Below are 17,615 nucleotides of genomic sequence, written 5' to 3' on the forward strand. Positions count from 1 at the left end.
AGTTCAGTCCCCTGCACTCATGGCAGACTAAGTATTAAAAAGGCCAGCTAGAAACTGCTACCTAAGCACCAGCGAGATTTGAACGCACAATCTTTGATTTACTAAACGAATGCTCTAACCTCTGAACTGTGGAAACAGGTCCCAGGAACCTGCTAGGTCCATGAGCATCATCTTACTAAGAACCCCTGCTGCTGGAATTAATACCCAGGTGTACAAACAAAAGGTAAATTTTCAATATCTCTTTTGTGATTTAGGAACCTAATTCTACTTCAGTGGGACATGGGCTTCCAAGTCACATGTGCATTTTTGAAAATGTTACCCTTATGTGTTTCATTTACATGAAGGCCTACATTATGCAGAAATTGATGGTGTATCCACACATGCCCTGCACCAGTTCTGTCCAACATAGTCTAAACTTTACTTTCAACAGAGCCTTAATGAAAACATAGCAGTAACTACATCTAGAGAACTTTAGTAGATGTGTGAACTTTTTTCCCTCTTGCAACAACTACTGCTGCTTTCAGGTCTAAGAGGTGGAGACTGGGGCAAAACAGGACATGATCTGATGCAATGCAAGTCACATCTCTTCCATCAGGAAAGTTAGCTTGTCCTGAATTGGCAGTACTCTTATTTGTTCAACATTAAGGAATGTAAACCTAATGAATTAGTTCTAGAGTAGGAATATACTTGCTTTTAACTTCCATTGATAATGCATCCATAAGGCAAGGATCTCGTGTCATGCTGACGCTGCTTGTGAAACTGATGGTATTTTTATGGAGAAGGATTCCTGCTTCTGGGGGCCCAAATTTTTAAAATTTGAATATTGTAAATAAATATTGAAGCTATTGCAAAGCAAAGGGTCACATACTGATAATCAAAAGCTGAGTATCTGAGGACTATCTGGTGGCAAAAAATACCTAGAAATACCCTACCATTACATATATCCCCTACGTCTAGGTTCATTCTCACAATCTATACTATAGAAGAAATATTTATAGTATACACTAAATGAGAAGAATTTAAAGCCACTGGAATGTGAAACACTTCAAGGAGAAAAATATTTTATTTATTAATGTTTAAAAATCATACACACGAAAGAAATCCTATAGTGGGCTGTAAGCAACCTTGGCATCATTTAAAGATATATTATACTATCATTAAGAGACAACACAGTGGCACATACCTCCCTAGCCCCTACAGCTCAGGCTAAATAATCATAATGATTTCTTCTGGCCTTAAAAATCTATGATTCTACATACAGCCACCAGACAGCGAAACATGACAGAAGCCATATCAAAACCTCCCCTCTCTCAAATTTCCAAAGAAAATCCCACTCCCATCACCTCTGCTCTCTCTAAATATCTCCTCAAAAAGGTGGGCTTTGCAGTACACTGTGAAGTCAAAAAAGTTAAACTATTTCAAACTATGGGGAACAGTAAAATTTCAAAGTTGAGCAAGCCTCAGGGGAAAAACAACAAAAACAAAACCCTGCAGGGGGAGGCTTCTTCTCTTCTACACTAAAGGGCCTCCCCCAGCACTTCTGTTGATCTCAACTGTGAGAAAGAGGCATAGCCTTAGAGAGACTGGGGTCCCAAGTCATTTAGCGATTCACAAGTCAAAGGCAACACGCAAGATCTTATGTGGAAGTCAACAGGCAACCAGTGCAGTTCATAGGACACCAGCCTCCTGTTCATGATGGGATACTGTTTTGCAACATGCTGCTGTCACTGAGCTAACTGTAGCTTCCAAATGGATTTATGGTGTAGCTGCACATGAAGCACTTGTCAGAAGTCCAACCTAGAGGTGACTAAAGCATTAATCAAGGTGGCAAAGTCCATATCCAAGAGAAAGGGTGCAGCCAGGTGCATATGGAAAAGAGCAGACTTTCACTGCTGCCACCGGATCATCTAGAAGCAACAGGGAATCTAATCAAATACATCCTATATTCTGCCCGTCTGCCTATCCGCTCCCAACCAAAAGAAACCTTTGTGCCCCATAAAAATGCCCATAAATAAATTAATATGTTGCTGCAATTAGGTGCAGTTTCTGCCTGGTATCGTAACAGCCTAGGATATCACATCAGGAAGCAACCTACTGAAGATCATGATACCTTTTATCTCCAGAAGGTGGAGATGGAAAATATTTTTTAACAGTGACATTTTTGTAACTCTTTGTCATAGAAGGCTCAAAACCACAAAGCCAGGTTCCTTTCCTTTGGTTAACGATGTCAGTAACAGTCCAGTAAGACTCAAATGACCCTTCGGTCTCAGCCAGCTGGACTATTTGAAGTTGTTTACAAAGCCTGGGCAATCAGGGTGTTTCACCCTTGTGGGAAAAGGAAAACAAGTCAGGGCAATGTAGGTGGCATGGCATCACTTAAAAATATTTTCTATCTCTGCCTGCTGAGGGTAAACAGCATCATGCCAGCATCTAAGCTGGTGCAAAACCATTACAGAAAAATTTTGGTTCCTGCATGACTAAAATGGTTGTGCAGTAGTGCTCCAAATGATGTTCTAAATGTTGATAATCACAAACAAACAAACTATTATAAATTTGAATACAGCAAAGATGGGTTGATGGCAATTAACCCCACTTTCCCCCCCCTTTTCTTTTTTAAGTAAATGTCTTAAAATATATATGAATATTTCCTTCAATAGTTAGGTCATAAGTACTGACAATAAAAGATTCTAAAAATACTTTTTTTCTTGGATTAGTGTATTTACAGTTAAATATAAACTATGCTCTATAAATTATCAAACACAATGTCAAATTCTGAAGTGCACTCAGGAAATCTCTCACTGAGTATAAGAAACTGCAGAAAATATTAAGTTTGTCCTGCCCCCGTTATTCTAAAGAAGAATAAGTTACTCTGAAGATTAAAGAATTAGTTTCCATCACTGGTCATATTAAGAACTGCTGCAACCACTACAGTAACTCTGTATTGAATTTTTCAGGACTTTCCATATCAAGCAAAGAGATCATTTCCTGGAACAGCTGTTCTTACAATAAGGAAATTAACAGCAATATTGCCACAGCATAGCTGGCACATGCACATTAGGAAGAGTTTCTAGCATTCATGAATTCTGCTAAAATGTATCTTCCCTACACACGTACTGCCAGGATCTTCATTTGGAACAAAGATCTCAGTATTAAAACTGCATTTATTTATGAAGTATTTGTGTATATACATTATTATTTCTACAGTGCCGTGAGCATGCACAATGCTTTAAAAGACAGGTGCCCAAAAGTGCTTGCAGTCTATGTTGGACAAAGAAGAGCAAGGAAGTTACTGATTAGCAGTAGAAAGTCAACTTATCAATAGCAAAAGATGAATACAAAGACAGTAATAAAAAATTTCCCACTTATGAACAATTAATTTGGGTATCTGAAAACTTGAAATTATTTCCTATTCTGAGTGCATAATACTGTGTTAGCACTTCACCACAATGTAGGAACTTGGTAAACATGGACTTCTTAAACTGTGACCATGGTGAACATTTTAGGACCTGATCCTGAATCGCAGATGTCAATGGGAATTTTGACATTAACATAACAGAAACAGGAGTAGGCCGCTGGTTAGCATACAACTAAGTAATGCAATTCATTAGTATTTTGACTGTGCATTTTTTTGTTTTAAATCAGAACGACTGTAATCAGGTTGATTTCTAGCCTTATAAACATAAATTAGATATGAAGGTTTAAAATCAAACTGTCCACTGAACAAAAATGCCCATAAAGAATGGCTAAAGTTTAGTGACTCTTACATGAACCTAATGTGTGTGTGTGTGTGTATATATATATATATATATATACACACACACACACACACTAAATAGAAGAGAAGGAGTCACTTTTCACACATGAAAAATAAATACAAGGGAGATCAGCTGTTGAGAAAGATTACTATAAAGACAATAATTCTGACAGTCACAAATTTCACTTTTGTTTTGGCATTACCGGAAAAAAGTGGACTTCTGGGATTTGTACCGTCTGTATGATAATGTGGCGACACAGATAATTAATATTAAAGACTACAATTCCCAGAACTTTATATTCTGGTTGGGTGCATTACAACATGATATTACAGGATGAGTCAGTTATAGTTAAATTACGAACTGTGGGAATTGTAGCCTTTTGCCGCTTAAAAGTGCTGTAAGAAAGAAAGAATCATTAGGAAAAAAAGAACAAACTTCCTTCATCCACCATCCAGCTTCAGAAGCTTTTAAATATCACTTGCTGCTGTAATTTACCAGTATGGCTCTATTTCTTACTGCTAAGTCTTCAGAAAAAGACATCTTAAAAAGTTCAAGTCAGTCTGTTGTTTTTCATGTGCATCCTAGAAAGAAACACTTAGGGTCTTTGATTGGCTGCTTAGAAAAACAGACTGTTCTAAATGAGTATAAACATACTATGGGCCAACATGCAAAGCCCATGGCTGTTAAACAGTACGATTCAATTACCTGCTCTGCTAGAAAATTTCTAGGTCTCTACACAATGGGTGAGATAGGTCAACATTCTCATCAGCTGTTTCTCAGAGACCTAACACTAATGGAAGGTGTTTGAGTCTCCTTCCACCATTCTACAAATTCACTCACGATGCTGTGAAATGACTGGAATTATAGGACTTTTGCTATTGGAACGCCTCCAGAAGCATCATTGCCCACGTTCAGAATCACTTAGGTGAACAGGAAAGCTTTTTCCATAGAACTTTCTTGCATAGAACTTCAACATTCATTTACAGCTGTTTCAAAGCAAACATATGACACAGCACTTCCTTCATTATCAAGATTTATGGGTGCTGAAATGCCACTACACTGCTACCAAGTCTTTCATGATACAGGACCAGTACCAGTGCATGTCCCCAGACAGTGAAAAGTGCCAGTGACATCCTATGAAATTTTTACTAGCAATATAAACCACTTAAAATAAAATTTTAAAAAGGTACTTCTCAGACCGACATTTTTTTCCCAATCACAGCAGAATGTCTGACACAACTGTGTGCGCCTTAGCAACAAAAGAGTACTACAGCATTTGATACATCACCACTCCAAATATTGTCAAAGCCTGCCTTGCATTTTACTGTGTAGCTGCACAGAGTTTCCAGAAAGCACCCCCCCCCATTTAGCTGACCTTATTTCTTCAACATTCTCACTGTCTTTTCATCCAATTTAATTAAGAATTCCTTACTGTTTCTCTGTATTTCCTGGCTCTTATAGATTACCTTCTTCACTGAGGAGAAAGTCTTCGTGCAAGACACAATCAAGGGCAGAACAATGGGTAAGAATGCCTCTCCGCTTCTTCCTTGCTTTATGGGGCCCCAAAGAAAAGATATGCATAAAAGCTCTAAAATGGCTGGGGCAAACACAGATTGTCATTACAGAAAAATAAAAATAAACCTAACAGCAGCACCACACAGCTAATTCTTAATGAACATATGCAAATATTGTAAATGTTACAGTAAGACAGTATCAAGTGGTTATGAAAATTAAAAAGCGTATTCTTATTATAATCAAATTGAAACTACTTGATTTCTAACACTGATGTTCCAAAGCTATTGTGAAGACTGTCTGAATACTTAATTACGTAAACAACAAACACAAGGTCTCATCTTTGATGCTCTACGCTATCATCCCAAACTGATTATAATTAAAGGTGTGAACAACAAAGTAAGTAACAAACCTGCAAAGTCAAGGTTCTGAGAAATTAATGGGCATCACCGCACTGCACTAGTTCAAATTCATCACTCATTATTTCTCAGACTAGCAGTGTGCAGTTTCACATGTTTGTGCCTCATTTTCTTTCCTTCAAGCCTTTCCTTCCTTTTCTAGATGGCTAATTTTAGACAATTACTGTCTGTGACACACTGAGACTCTTCCTCCCCCCTTTTTTCCCCTCCTTTTTCTAGTTGTAAAGCTAATGACCTATAAAAGCCCTGTGCACCTAAAATACTCCAGGATTTTAGAAAGTGAAGATGGATCATTTGAAATAAGGGAACAAAAGAAAGCAAAAAGTATTTGAATACCCCTTTCCCCCACCACTTTCCCTTTGCATCATTTCAATGGTTAAAAACATTCAGATACAAAGGGCTGGGTACACATACACAGTAAAAAATACTAATTTTACTAGGACTAGACATACTGTACTTGTTGAAACAAAGTTCCGATTCTGAGTTAATATTTTTGCAAGATAAAATATGCACCTCAGTTAAGCCTTTCAGGTAGTTTAGAAGTCAGAGGTTTATGTTAACTATGGCCCTTTGCACCATATGAACAAAAATTTACGACATTTAGAGAATGCCCTTCCCGTTTTCAAAAAAAACCTGGTATTTTTTTACACTATGTTGTAAAAATGAGGTGTGACAATACACACATGCAAACACGCATGTATAAATACATGCACACTCATCTCTCTTTCCATCTATCTTGGAAAGAGAGTGAGTAATAGGAGAGGGGTGACTTTCCTTTCTTACATGGATTAGCAAATTTCGTGAAGTATGGCCTATCATCATCAAAGGTGCCAGGCTTTTTAATGTTGACCTGCTTACAGTAAGATTGCTTGCGCCCCTTCTCCCCAAAAACCCCAATGACATTGAAAAAAATACTGCATTGCAGTATTTGCCAGTGCATCGGAGTGTATCCAGTCAGCTGTCCCACAGACAAACAAATGTACATTTTAATACGTCCAGGCATGTAAATTTGTTGTCTGGTGGCCACAGATTGCTGAAACAGACAAGCGGATTTGTCAAGATCTGTGCACCTCCACATACCTATATATAATATTCTCTATCACTGTCCATGTCTTACTTGGGGTGTTCGCTGAAATTTTCTGAAAGTGCAAATTACCAAGGAACACGACAAACTCCCCTATCAGAATATGGGAAGTACTAATAACTTATTTCATACACAATCTAGAACCACTGTCCACCACAAGCTAATGTTCAAGCAGTAGGACTATTATGTGCAGAAAATAACCTTCATTTCATGAACATTTCCAGCAGCATTCTAACTAGGGAAGACTTGAGAATGTAATGTAACCTAGAGGACAGTCCTTTAAAAAATTCCTAAGTAAAGACTAAAAATATGCAAGATTTCTGCAACAACTAGATTTTCTCCAACAGGAATCAAATATTTAACAGGACCAAGTCTAGAAGGTCAAGACTATTTCACACCCATTCAAATGGCATTTTCAAACAAACACTTTGCAGTTCATTTTTAACCTTCCTTTGTCAATAACAACTGGGGTTTTCTTCATCTGAGAAAGCTCAGAAAGGTAAAATTAATAAAGATAAGGAAAGCAAAGGAGGTTATCAAGCCAGTCAACTGTGGAGGAGCATATCTGTTTCTAACATGGAAACCTGATTAGTAAGGTGCATAGTAATCGAAAGAATTGTAAGCTGGTAGCTGGTGTTTCTCTTCCATCAACATCTGAATGCAAAATCCCCTTTTTTTAGCGAGACTACAATTTCACATAAATGACCATGTTGAAAAGACAGCTACATATTCTCCAATTTTTGTTTAAATATAAAAGGTTTTATGTTCTATGGTTTTAGTCTTACTATTATATATCTGGCAATCTTACATGAAATTTCACTAATTTAATAGCTATTTTCCTACTTTAGGGTCTACTATGTGATCTTTCATGTGAAAGAAGAGAAGACTGACACTATCCACATGCGGGCTGTGTTCATCAATATAATCTTAAGACAAAGAAAAGAGAAAGAACAGTGGCAGAAACACGTGCCAGGAAACGTACATAAAAATACCAAATTGAACAAAAACGTAACTGTATTAACTGCTGCCGACCCTCAAAAAATGCAGCTATGTATGATCAAAGGCATTCTAATTTATTCTAATAACCAAATTCAGCAGCTTTAGAATGTATCATCAATGTTTTGGGTACAGAATTAAAATTTTAATCTCTCTCATACATATATTCTTGTATATACTATATTTATATGCATGCACTCACAAACACACACACACACACTCATGATTTTTCTTCCCCTACAACGAAAAGCTGTGCAGTTTTCAGAGGGTCATTCAATTACCTCTCTATAGAACAGACTGCAGCAGAAGCATTACTTAAGAGAGCAAATTAAAAGGGTGATTTAATTTCTCATATATTCTTTTTAAACTTCCTAATATGAATATTCTCATTTGAATCAAATGTTCTAAGTAATCACACATAGAAAAAAGGAATAAACTAAAAATCTGAAATTTTTAAAGACAGAAGGGTGGGTTCTTTGCCCGTGGCACGCATCTCTTGTGCCTCCTGATGTGTGACAGACAAACGCTTTCTGGGCAACCACATTTTTTTTATACCTTTTACGCTACCTTCTATCACCTACAAGTCTACTATGCTTTTTAAACACTTCCGGCACCCACAACCTTGTTTAAAGATGCACTTCTGCTATTCCACATTACTGTGTGCCCTATATCATGAGAGATCATAACTAGCAAAATATAAAGCTTTTCTTTAAAACCTAAAGCCAACACAGCTTGAAATTGAAAGTGGATATTGTTATAGCGGGCAGAGGTGAGGCTAGTGAAGAAGAGTACACCTTCATTATTTCAGGAAATTTCTGCTCAGCGCACAAACTGCAGGATATGATGAACTCCCTTGAACTGATTATTCTGCCATAGAACCATCTGACAACGTAAAAATACCAATATCACTTAACACAAAATCACTGCTTAAGGTAAATTCATTCTACCTACTGTTCTCATAGGGACATTTGCTGGAAAATTCTAAGAAATGATTTGCAGAAGCTATCAGCTGTGGGAGTTCACTATTATACCTCTGTCAACTTCATTCAATATAATTTACATTTTTCTAAAATACTGCCTCACAGGATTCCTCACTATTTTTTGCACATACAATTTCACAGCAGGAAGAGGGGAAAAAAAAAGATAACCTTCTTTTGCAAAGAAGAAAGAACAGATGCTTAAAAATAGATTTCTAGAAATCACTGTAAGCCGGAGCCAGAAATGTAATTAACGTCTATTTAAAAAGAATAATTAAAGTTGTGACTGCCACAAAGAACAGCAAAGATAATCGAGGTAGCCCCTGCCTTTTTTTTTTTTTTTTTTTTTTTAAAAACACTGTTTGCAGTATTCCCACATGATTGCCACCTGCTCCCCCACTCAGCTTCCCCTATGCTCGTTTCCCCGGCAACCTTTCATTGGCTTTTCCTCCCAGCTATCGCTTTCAGTTCGGCTGCTCAGTCTAATCTTATTTGTTTTACACCCATCAAAACAAGCAGCTAGACAAAAGACAATCCTATAAGAATGTGAAAAGACCGTAGCTTTGTATCCCAGTTATAATAAATATCCAAAGTGAAAGTCTGCAGAATGTTTAATTGAAACAAAACTAGCAAGAGTGATTTGAATTTTGAAGATTTTCCCCTCACTGAATAGCAGTGCTCTGTAAAATTCAAAGTCTGTAAGAGTTGTATTTGATCATGCCATTTTGCACAATCTGTAAGGAAAACATAAAGGAGGAAAGAGTCGCCTATTTCTGATTCCTCTGCCAAAAGAATACTCTAAAAATAGAAATGCTATTTTTACATAAATGGATTGCTTTGACTTCCTTCAATATTTAAAATAAGAAAAAAAACCCCTTCAAAACACCATTCTGTTTCACGATACTATTAGCTCGTAAACAAACAAAACACCTCATTTTTACATGCAGTTATTAGATCTGGATTTAATTTAATACTCATGTAACACAAATGACGAGGAAAAGGCATGAGCTGCTGCCTGATCTGATGGTCATACAGCACAATGACACCGTGACTGTCAGTCGAGACCATCCTTGCTTGACTGAAAATGTCATGTTCAATGGAATCAGCGTGCAGGGCCATCACACTTCGATACATTAAAAATAGATAGATCGATCCTAAAAAATAAACAACGACTTGTAATTTTATTTATGACTCACAATCTGCTATCCTGAACAAAAGAAATTCATGAGGCACATATAAGCTGTATGAAACCTATAAACAGGCTCTCAGCATGCACTTACCATTTTCAAGCCATTCCACTCCATCTGTGATCACAAAGATGGACCCTTGCAGCCCCTCACAGTGTCAAAAGCAAAAAGAACGTTATGTAAAAGCTGACATTCCTTCTTACAGTACTGCTACCCAACGATGCAACAAAATCGACATATACTAGGCGCTGCAACACATACAAGCCTCCTCCTCTTTTTATGAGGTCATGACAGGAAACTCTTTGAAATACAATATGCAGCATTTACTGAAGCTCATATAAATCACTCTCAAAAATTACCATACCTGCTGCGCAGTCCACCAAAACAAAATTACCAGTCTTGAGGCTTTTTTCCAAGGATTCTGCTCTGCATTTGTATTTCCATCATGTGAATGTGGAAATTAATTACCTCCCCACCCAGAACAACCCCCTCTTTTTCAGCATTTCAGTTCGCCACACACAGCCTCACGTTAGAAATCAGCTTTCTTTATTCTGAGAGAAATCACAATGACCTTAAAAATGACAAAGTACATCCTTTATTAAAGGATATGAAGGCATTAAATAGGAGAGAGAGAGAAAAGGGGAGAGAGAGACGGAGATACATAATGTAGAAAGAAACCAGTCACAGCAACTAAACTCGTGAAAACAAACTGATAAAGATGCAGATTTGGGGAAATCTATGTTATATATCTATCTATTTATATATAATTACTATAAACAGATTTTAAATCTACTAATACCTACCATAACCATTCTTAATGGCAAATATTGGGTCTTGAAAAGCTTCAACTCTTCTAAGATTTGCTATGGTTTCAGGGATTTAATATTTTTTTTTGTAAAAAAAAAAAAAAAAAAATCCACAAAGCACAGTGCAGACGTTTTGTGCAGCAAAAGAAGAATAATCATAAAAAGTGCACTGTGTTGAAGCCCCCGATTCTAGGATGTAGATAAGAACAAGTGAACAGAGCCTTACTGAAATTGGCTTGCAGCTTCTCCTTTTTACATCCATTTATGGGACCATCTGTCAGCTGAAGCCAGGATCTGATTGGCTACGGAAACTAAAGGAGGCGTTGCAACATCAGGTGCTATTGAAATTAGCTACTCCCAGATTGACAATGTTAATGATTTGGTGACCTCTACAACAACAGAGACCAGATTTCTGAACTGCTGCTTGTGTCTAGTAATTAAGGCCCAGTTGAAAAAACAACACATATACATGCATTTTATCTCTCCCTACCCCAGAAGTACAGTAACAGTTACAGGCCATATCTACAGTTTATATACCTCCATCATGGAGGTGCCATACCTCAGCCATGCTTCAATGACTGCAACCTCTTACCTCTTGCATGCGTGGCTTTGAGGTCTGGAGTATTTTAACCACCTTATCTTTCTCGACAGTTGCTTTCCGGAGAAATGCATATTTAATGATCTGCCTCTAGGCTTAAAGATATGACAAAAGCACTTTAATGTGCATTTTAACCGCATTTATTCTCAGGTACTATTGATTTTAATAAACAAACTTTTTTTTCCCTTTTGCAGTAAGAAACTTTCAAATTTATACATAGTTTTAAAGGCAGGTTTGATATTACTTGCACTTGATTATATGTCTAAAATATAGTATCTACTTACCAACACACTTTACCAGAATAGAAAGAGTATTTTATAATTATCCAGATATCTCATTTCATTGCTCGCTTGCTTTACAAGGAAGTGATAAATAAACCTGGGCATTTAAATGAAATTATTTTTCAACTGTAATAAGCAACATGCTTTAACTTTGTAATAAACACACTCACTTATCTTTTACTTGCTTCCACAGACAAAGCACCAAATCACCAATTATAAACAACAATATTTCACAAACTTTCCACTATGGCAACTTTATTGAAAATTCTCTTAATTAGGAAAGATTTATATCCCCATCTTCTTCAAAAAAGAAATATTTTAGGGGTTTGTTGATTTTACACATGGTAGCCAAGATAACAACACATAGCATCCTGTTTTCACATCTAACCTGAGAATAACGTTTATCTAATCTAAAACTACCAATTTTAATTCTATGTAATATTGACATTTAAATCGTTTAGTTTTATCTTGGATGTGTACAGTAAGAAGAAAATTTTTAAAAAATGTCCAAAATAATTATTAATATTTCTATTTTGGAACAGATAGAAAGGTAAAAGCTGCGGTGAACGCTAGCATGGGCCATGATATATGCTCATTTAGCTCTTCACTGCATAAAATAAGAAATGGTTTTATGAAACACCACAAGCCTACCCCACCCCAATATATAATTAACATTTTGGGAAAAGTTTCTTTAAAGTACAAATATTAACTCAAAACTGTTAATCTCGTAAAGGGTACTCTGTACGTTTTAAAATGTCTTTAAAGCATCCACATGCACAAAAAACCCAAGTCACAGACTAAACAAATAGTACAATGTAGGAAATATATTTATCTTTTAAATAATGTAGATACAAATGGATCATAGAAGCAGAAACACACATTAGAAAAAACATTTAAAATAAATGAACCCTTCCTACCCATGGAGTGAACACCGAATTCAATTAACATCTATTATGGATAGTTTAAATGGCTGCAGAGGATTTCTCTTATCACACAATAGTTTTAAAAACATTTGAAGCTTAGCAAAAACTAGCAAAGATTACACCGGGTTGTAGGATAGGTTTCCTAAATCAATCTATGCAACTCAAACTGAAATACTAGAGTGAATTCACTAGCATCAAAACACTGCATAACTCGTACATCATCATATGTTCTGGTCCCAAAACACACTGAATATTAGTTTCATTTGTAATGCAGATTTTTACTTAAGGTCTCTTCAGGGGTTAACAAAATTGAACAAGGGATGGAGAAATCTTTTTTTCAGCCTTTTCAACCTCAGCACACTTTGTTAGCTATAAATTAATGTTATGCATATCAAAAGATTCAGCCATTTTTCTGAAACAATCTCACATTGCAGTCCTAAACAATTAGCTGTTTTGCAAAACTAAGATTTCATGTACTTTGTACACTGATCACTTTAAAAAAAAAAAAACAAAAAACCCACAAACCCACACACCAAATCTTTCACAGGAATACTAAAACAAACGCACAAATGTCCTCAGAGGCCTCTCTCTAAAGACAAAGGCAGAATCCTATTGTTGAAAAAGTCAACCTTATTATCGTGTTTCCAATAGTAGCATTCATCTTTCAGGGTAAGTGGCAGACCACTGCATCAGAGTTGTGACACATTTGTAAAGCATCAAATTCTCAATATAGTCTCTCAGAATCAGCCAGTAAACCTCTGAGAACAGCCTTATTTTTATGCGAGCCTCCGTCCCCACAAAAAGAAACTTGTCTTAAACACCTAATCCAATATCAAAATGAAATCACAGGGCTGTTTGTCCTGTCCCCCCCACCCCTCTCTCCTTACCATAAATGAGCAGTTTCTTGACTCATTAATGACAGTTTCCCTTAAAAGAAGTGATCTCATATCACTGAGCCCCCCTACACCATGCATACATCCCAAAGGTTGCGGGTATCTTAGCATCAGTAGCCGCCAGCAAGCTCTCTCATACAGAGCCCAGATGGACTATACCAGAAGCCAATTCAGCGTTAATAACTACCTACTCTGTGCAGTTTAGAAGCCTTACGTGGCATAATGTCCTAGGCAACAGCAGCCGACTGAAACCGCAAATAAAGACAACCCAAATGTCCAAAAGCATCAAAAGGAAACAAAATAAGTGAAGAATGATTTTTTAATCTCTTACTTTCAAAAGAATAAACTGAATCCTTCATAAACATATTAAAAAAGGTGGGAAAAAAACAGATGCTGCCCAGAAAAGTGACAAAATATTACCTCATTATTTAACAAAGCAGCATTAAGCGTCCTGCTGATTTCAAACATCTTGCCACAGATTTTGGTTTAAGAGAAACAGAAAGAATCCTTTGCAAGCCCTCTGTCTGCAAAGGGTTCTTCAATTTTCTTGCGCGCAACAGTATAGTCAATATGTTATTTCCCTAGAGTTGGCACATTAAAACATCTAGTCAGTGAACTGAATTTTCTCCTTATCTCACACACAGTACACTCCTGTTATATGCACTGCTCTCTTTGCAAGATCAGCCTGCCCCAAACATGGCTGTTGTTTAAACTATTCTGTGAAGTAACAGTTCACTCTACAACCACCAGGTGGGCAGTGTGCACAGATTCAAATAACCGTCTTAAAAGATTTTTCTTGGAACAGTCTTTAGTTGTAGTATAGAAGCCAAAAAGTGCCCATATTTTGCATTTTTTGGTCAATCATCTGCTCCCCATAAGACAAAGAAACAAGCCAATGAACTTTCATTAGCAAATCATTTAAAAAAAAAATCCTAAAAAGGAACCTAAAACACAATTACACACAAACATTTCATGTGGCAAGAATGAACTTAATGAAAAAACCCAATCAGCAGACAGGATGAAATGTACTTTACAAGGGAACACCACCAGTGCAAATGGTCTCTTGACAGAAGACAGCAAAAACATTGAGCACAGGATGATAAACTGGTTCAAGTAAACACGAACACAACATTCATTTATAGTAAACATGGGGGGGGGCCCGCATGAGGGAAGTTGGAGAATAGACAGACTACAACTTCCTCAGGTAAAATAACAGATTACCTAACCTAATATTGTGATGGTAAACAAAACTAAACCAAGAGTCAGAAAATGCATGATAAACTATCAGAGCACAAGTCCAGACAAAAGTACCAGACTGATCATCATTTTCAACAGCAATTTAAGAAGACTTAGAAATGCTTACTACATTCTCCTCATCAATATATTTCTATAAACTTAAGAATTTTCCTTTGTTTTACTTTAGATCTGTTACAACAAGGAATGTTTCTATTGTCATACAAAGTTATGAATTCACTCAATACTCTACAGCAGTGCCCAAAGGCCTCAATCAGATGTGGGGCCCACTGTGTTAGATGCTGTATAAACATGTAACAGAATCATTGGACTGGAAGGGAATTCAGAGGTCTTCTAGTCAGTCCCCTGTATTGAAGGGAGAACTAAGTATATCTAGACCATCCCTGACAGGTGTTCGTCTAACCTGCTCTTAAAAATGTCCAATGACGGAGATTCCACACAGACCCCTAGGTAATATATTCCAGTCCTTAACAACACTGACATTTAGGAATTTTTTCCTAAATGTCCAGTCTAAACCACCCTTGCTGCTACTACAGCCCATTGGTTCTCCTAGCCTCAGAGGTTAACAAGAACAATTCAGCTTCCTCCCCCTTGTAACAAAATGTTATGTACTTGAAAACTGTTATGTCCCCTCCCACGTCTTTTCTTCTCCAGACTAAACAAAGCCAATTTTCCCATCTTCCCTCATAGGTCATGTTTTCTAGACCTTCAATTATTTTTGTTGATCTTTCTGGACTTTCCACAAATTGTCCACATCTTCCCCAAAATGCAGCACCCAGAAATGGACACAATACTCCAGCTGAGGCCTAATTGGTGCGTAGTACAGTGGAAGAATTACTTCTTACGTCTTGCTTACAATACTCCTGATAATACATCCCAGAATGATGTTTGCTTTTTTGAAACAGTGTCACACTGTTGACTCATATTTGGCTTGTGATCCACTATGAGCCCCAGATCTCTTTCTGCAGTACTCCTGCCTGTGCAGTCATTTCCCATTTTGAATGTGTACAACAGATTGTTCTTTCCCAAGTGGAGTACTTCACAGTTGTCCTTACTGAATGTCATCCTATTTACTTCAGACCATTTCTCTAGTTTGACCAGATCATTTCGAATTTTAATCTTATCCTCCAAAGCACTTGCAACCCCTCCCAGCTGTGTACTGTCAACGAACTTTAAGTGTATTCTGTATGCCATTATCTAAATCACTGATAGAGATATTGAAGAGAACTGGGCCTAGAACTGATCCATGAGGGACCCCACTCAATATGCCCTTCCAGCTTGACTGTGAACCACTAATAGCTACTCCCTGGGAACTGTTTTCCAACCAGTTATGAACCTTATTGTAGCAAAGACAGTCCCTGTCCTGAACAGCTTACAATTCACATTTTAAAATTTAAAGCACAAATTGGTGGTGTGGGGAAGAATGAAAAACAACGAAATCACATAAGAGTGTTATTTATTACGGGCCAGAACTGAATCCCACTGAAATCCCATTGCAACTGGCTTCAGTGGGAGCAGGACCTAATAAGGTTATTTACTGAAAGTAAAGGTCATGTTATTTTCCAAATATTCTATTTTATTAAAATGTGACAAACCATATGAACACGTGATTTTGACTTGTCAAATACATAGTATTACCTACATTACTATATTTCTTCATACATGGATGTCTCTATGAATACTTTTCAGTGGGTTAAGGGGTGTGTGTGTGTGTGTGTGTGTGTGTGTGTGTGTGTGTGTGTGTGTGTGTGTGTACACATACACACACAAATGATATTCTGTTTTGCCTGTTAAATAATAGTAAGTGATGCAGCTATGATTTAACCTTCTTGAATATATTAATTTTCCACTCCACTTTCTATATGGGGAAGAAAGGTTATTTCCACCCATTTCTGGATTTATGAAATGAGCTTATTTTCTCACTCACCGTATATCTTGAATATTAATTAAAAATGTCACTTCTTTTCTAACACTTTAACGTAATCATTTAGTAAATAAAATGATCTTGGCTTTCTCATCTTGGAGATAATATATTTAAGGGTTTCAGGAATGTTATTTTTTACTTGCAGATAACTTCAGTATTTTGATTACCAGCCATTCCTCTGATTTAAACAGAAATATTTTATAAATGTATTTTAAAAACACAAAACAAAGAACAAAAAAAGGACCTGAAGCACATTTTTAAGGACCTTTCCTCCTACTACCCTGAGGCAAATTCAACCAATCAATAAGAAACCATTGACATGCCACCATCTGCCAAGCTGCAGAGAAATGTGGCTAGAACAGACCTCTTATAGAGCAGCAGTAGTCTCATTTTCAGTCTATTAGGAAAGCACCAGAGCTTTCATGTGCAAGGACACAAAACCCCAACCCAGACTCTTTTCACACCAGTTTCAGAATACATTGCTGCAGAACTCTAACATTTATGCTGCGTGAATTTTGAAGCTAATCATCAAAGGGGGGAGGGGGGAAATCAGTAACAGTCTATTCTAGTGCAGTGTAAAAAATAAAGAATTTGGTGAATTCTATCCTAATATGATTATAGCAAGCCACTTAAATACTGCTCTCTGTGAACTACAACCTGGCATTTTCAACTGACTCTTCTTTTTCCACTCTTCTACAGAGGACTAGGTAGGCAAGCTTAGAAGTATATGAATTGTTTTCTAGGATATTTCTATTATAACCATATAAAATCAAAGATTTATTTGGGATCTAAGGATATTAATTTGTTTCTTGGGGGTGGAGGGAAGGTGGAGTAGAGAGAGGAGGTTGAACCACAGTGTGATTCAACACTAAACAACAGACTTGGAAAAAGAGATACACAGTGCAAGCACTAAGGTTTGCCCTATGCTATCATTGGAGAATCTGTGTGGAAATGCAGTATCTATGGGAAAGATCTCACATGTCAATACTATGTCTCCACCAGCTTC

The 17,615-nt window shown here is 36.9% G+C and overlaps 1 protein-coding gene across 7 annotated transcripts in view; it reads right to left on the reverse strand.

The window, feature by feature from the left end:
• The window catches only part of ELAVL4 (ELAV like RNA binding protein 4), a 105,150-nt gene that overhangs the window by 64,881 nt on the left and 22,654 nt on the right, over window positions 1-17,615 (reverse strand). Inside the window, exon 1 of one of the 7 annotated variants that reach the window (XM_050961731.1) lies at window positions 13,852-14,048. The exons of 1 other annotated variant lie outside the window; for it this stretch is intronic. In XM_050961731.1, coding sequence (XP_050817688.1) covers window positions 13,852-13,899 — 48 coding nt within the window. In that variant the 5' untranslated portion in view covers window positions 13,900-14,048. Of the gene's footprint in view, window positions 1-10,023; window positions 10,189-10,733; window positions 10,952-11,328; window positions 11,394-13,425; window positions 13,543-13,851; window positions 14,049-17,615 lie in introns of those variants that run through there. 5 more of the 7 variants (XM_050961730.1, XM_050961733.1, XM_050961736.1 and 2 more) reach the window with 5 other exon arrangements.

Source organism: Gopherus flavomarginatus, chromosome 7 (assembly GCF_025201925.1).
Source record: "Gopherus flavomarginatus isolate rGopFla2 chromosome 7, rGopFla2.mat.asm, whole genome shotgun sequence".
Lineage (NCBI taxonomy): Eukaryota > Metazoa > Chordata > Testudines > Testudinidae > Gopherus > Gopherus flavomarginatus.